At 38.2% G+C, this 3,539-nt stretch overlaps 1 protein-coding gene across 1 annotated transcript; it reads left to right on the top strand.

Moving 5' to 3' along the window:
- Positions 1-586: 586 nt before the first annotated feature.
- LOC109163212 (probable arabinose 5-phosphate isomerase) lies at positions 587-3,104 on the top strand. The gene is made up of 3 exons (XM_019311978.1): positions 587-1,446; positions 1,880-2,103; positions 2,638-3,104. The coding sequence occupies exons 1-3, from the start codon at positions 808-810 to the stop codon at positions 2,792-2,794; spliced, it is 1,020 nt and encodes a 339-aa protein (XP_019167523.1). The 5' UTR covers positions 587-807; the 3' UTR covers positions 2,795-3,104.
- The last annotated feature ends 435 nt before the right edge of the window (positions 3,105-3,539 follow it).

Genomic DNA, 3,539 nt, shown 5'->3' with positions numbered 1-3,539 from the left:
AATTAATAGTTTCCGGTTATAATTCAGATCTAGAATCCAATATTTAAATGTCAATTTATTAAAATTATGTATCAAAACAAATTGAATCTTGAACCATGAACCGGCGATTCCGGATCCGATTCGCGATTCTGAACCGTTTTTATTTTAAAATTTTATTTTTTATTTTAAAATAGTCTAAATTCAACAATAAATGTATTTTATTTTTTCAGTTCGGAACATGAACCGTCCGTTCCGGTTCACGATTTTAATAAACTCTAAATATCGAATTTCGATTCTAAATTGTATTTGAAATATTTCGGTTTGGTTGCTATAGTGTTTGTTTGGTTTGAACCAAATTATGGTCATAATTTGTTGGAGAAAAAAATAAATTAAATATTTAGTTTAAGGATAAATATGTCCATTTAACATTTCAGAGGGGAAAAACTCACTTCAATAATTTAGGAAAAAAAAATGCTATAGGTATATAACTCGGGAGGAAAAAGTGTCATTCTTCCCAATTTAATATACTATAAATAAAAACAATAAATTTAGAGTAAATTAATCGTTGTAATATCAATATCACCATCATCACTTTAATGTCTGATTTGAGTTTTATCGCCGCTCACCATTAATGGCGAGCAAATATCAATAAAAAATAATTGTTTTTGTGCGTTTAGGTAATGTTTACCACCCAAGTATCTAGTCTAGCAATATCCACGGAAGAATTTCCAGAAAATGAATGATACTGTACCGTACAACAAGAGGAGTTGATGATCTATATAAAGAGTGTGAAACAAACGAAAATCAAGAGAAAAGAAGCCGAGAAAAATGGGGTCTCTTCCACCGCCATCGCTGGAGAAGCAAGAAGGGTCCGCGGATATTGACCCGACCCATTTGCTGAGCCTCTTCAAGGCACAGCAGAAGTACATCAACCATTTCTTCCAGAACCTCGATCTCTCCCAGACCCTCACCTTCGCGCAGGCCCTCCTCAATGCTCAGGGCACCATCTTCTTCACCGGCGTCGGAAAGTCCGGCTTCGTCGCCCAGAAGATCTCCCAGACGCTCGTCTCTCTGGGGATCAAGTCCGGCTTCCTCTCCCCTCTCGACGCGCTCCACGGCGACATCGGCATTCTGGCGCCCCGGGATCTGCTCGTCATGTTCAGCAAGAGCGGCAACACCGACGAGCTCATGCGCCTCGTGCCCTGCGCCAAGGCGAAGGGGGTGTTTCTGATCTCCGTCACCTCTGTCACCCCCAATTCCTTGGCCGCCGTTTGCGATCTGAACGTGCATTTGCCTCTCGAGAGAGAATTGTGCCCCTTCGATTTGGCCCCCGTCACCTCCACCGCTATCCAGATGGTGTTCGGAGATACGGTGGCGATTGCGTTGATGGCCGCCAAGAATTTGAGCCGCGACGAGTACGCCTCTAACCACCCCTCCGGCAGGATTGGCAAGAGCTTGATCTTCAAGGTGAGGGAATCCAAATGCTTCTACTGCAATTTTTCTCAAATCTTCATCGCCTATGTAATGTGAACATAAGATTTGATCGGAATTCGCTTATCTATTGGTTTGCCTGTTTGGATTTGGTTTCTTTGATGGAATCCTGTTCATATTTGTGCTTAGAAATTCTGATTATTTGATATAGGGTTAAGTTCTGCAATAAACCCTAGAAATGAAATCTTTTTAATCCAGTTCATTAAATTATATGGAAAAAAGTTAACAGGGAAGTTTAATCACATGAAGAGTTAGATTTGATTGCTGTTGGAATACATTTAGAATTTTGTTCTGTTGAATACTTGAATTTCTTGATGAATAAACGAACACAGATGAAGAATGGGGCTAGAGAATTCTGTGTATGTATATGAAGGAAAAACTGGACTTGACAGAAGATACTCTTTTGCAGGTGAAAGATGTAATGAAGAAGAAAGAAGAACTTCCAATTTGCAATGAAGGAGATCTCATTATGGACCAGTTAGTAGAACTAACGAGCAAAGGATGTGGATGCCTCCTCGTTATTGATCACGATTATCATCTGCTGGGCACATTTACTGATGGTGACTTGCGGCGCACATTGAAATCTAGCGGCGAAAGGATCTTCACGCTCACAGTAGGCGAGATGTGTAACAGGTAATCTCACCGGTTATTGGATTTGATGCTTTTTACACTTTGATTTCAAAATCCCCGAAAAATGGATGATATTATGGTGTCTGGTTGTTCTAATCAGTCCAAGTGAGACATATGGCCCTGTTTGGTAAATGGCTGTTAGCTGATAGCGTTAGCTGATTGTGTTAATTAGAGGGTATAACTAGTTGATAACATTAGCTGTTGTAGAAAAGTGTTTGGTAAATTAGCTGTTAGCTGATAGCTGTTTGGAGTAGCTTTTTGAATTTTAACATTTTGGAGTTGCAAAAAGCTATAATTAACCAAACACTTATATTCATATTTTAACTAAATCAAACAATTAATAATGGTCAAATAAGCCAAAATTGGCCTATAGACCAATTTTTTACCAAACAGGGCCATAGTATGTTTGGTTTTCACCTTATATTGCGTATTTTAAAAGATTAAAAAAGAAAAAGAAAGGGTTTAGTTTTTGAAAGGATGGCATTGTGGTGAAGTCTTGAAGACTTACTGAACCAACCCATGATTCAACTTTTGCAGAAAACCGAGAACAATTTGCCCTGATGCAATGGCAGTTGAAGCAATGCAGAAGATGGAGTCCCCGCCATCCCCTGTTCAGTTCTTGCCAGTCATCAACGATGACAACGTCGTGATTGGTATTGTGACTTTACACGGGCTCGTTTCGGCTGGCTTGTGAGTTGTGGTGATTCCCCTACTTCTTTCTGTCATTAGTTCAATGGTTATGACGATACGCATTGTATATTGTTCATTTACTGTGTTTAAATGGTGTGCGCGAGGAGAATTCTATTCTATTCTTGTAATTGTTATTGGATTACACTATTGTTGTAGTGAAGAATGAGAAGTTTAATAGTTGTGATCTGTTAGTTGCCAGTCTCTTATAGATGGGACTGTGTAGCTTAGATTTCTAGGATTATTGTAATCAGTGAGAGGCCTCCAATGTTAAGCTTTTTGCTTTCAGTTTCTGTTTAATTTCATCTTTCTTCCCAGTTTCTTACTCCTTATTTAGGTATTCTCTCAAAATATTATCTTAATACATGATTGTAATGGTAATTACTGAGATACTTCTAATATACACAATTGTTTAAGGATGACAACGGGTCGGGGTGGGGAGTATACTTTTTGTCTCAGAAACCCGGACCCCGTCTTCATCACCGGCGGAGAATTAAAAACAGTCCTCAATTATATAAGGCGGAGAATTAAAAACAGTCCTCAATTATATATATTATATACAATTCGCCAATTATATATACACAACAATTTTATCTGTACTATCAAATATCAATGTGGATAGTTACTATACAAGTCCTCTAGTAAGTACTTCCCGTATTAGCTAGCAAATTATACAGTTGAATTGAGAAAAACAAAGGGTAATTAACCCCATGAATTACCATTCTTATATGGTATTTTAAAAATAATATGAA

This window comes from Ipomoea nil, unplaced genomic scaffold (genome assembly GCF_001879475.1).
Source record: "Ipomoea nil cultivar Tokyo-kokei standard unplaced genomic scaffold, Asagao_1.1 scaffold2975, whole genome shotgun sequence".
In the NCBI taxonomy this organism is placed as follows: domain Eukaryota; kingdom Viridiplantae; phylum Streptophyta; class Magnoliopsida; order Solanales; family Convolvulaceae; genus Ipomoea; species Ipomoea nil.
Note: the sequence above shows the minus strand (reverse complement) of the source record. Positions and strands in the feature narration are given on the sequence as shown.

Coding starts and splice junctions, on each gene's coding strand:
- LOC109163212 (XM_019311978.1), top strand. CDS start 808: ATGGGGTCTCTTCCACCGCCATCGCTGGAGAAGCAAGAAGGGTCCGCG. Junction 1,447..1,879: donor GCAAGAGCTTGATCTTCAAG/GTGAGGGAATCC, acceptor ACTCTTTTGCAG/GTGAAAGATGTAATGAAGAA. Junction 2,104..2,637: donor GTAGGCGAGATGTGTAACAG/GTAATCTCACCG, acceptor CAACTTTTGCAG/AAAACCGAGAACAATTTGCC.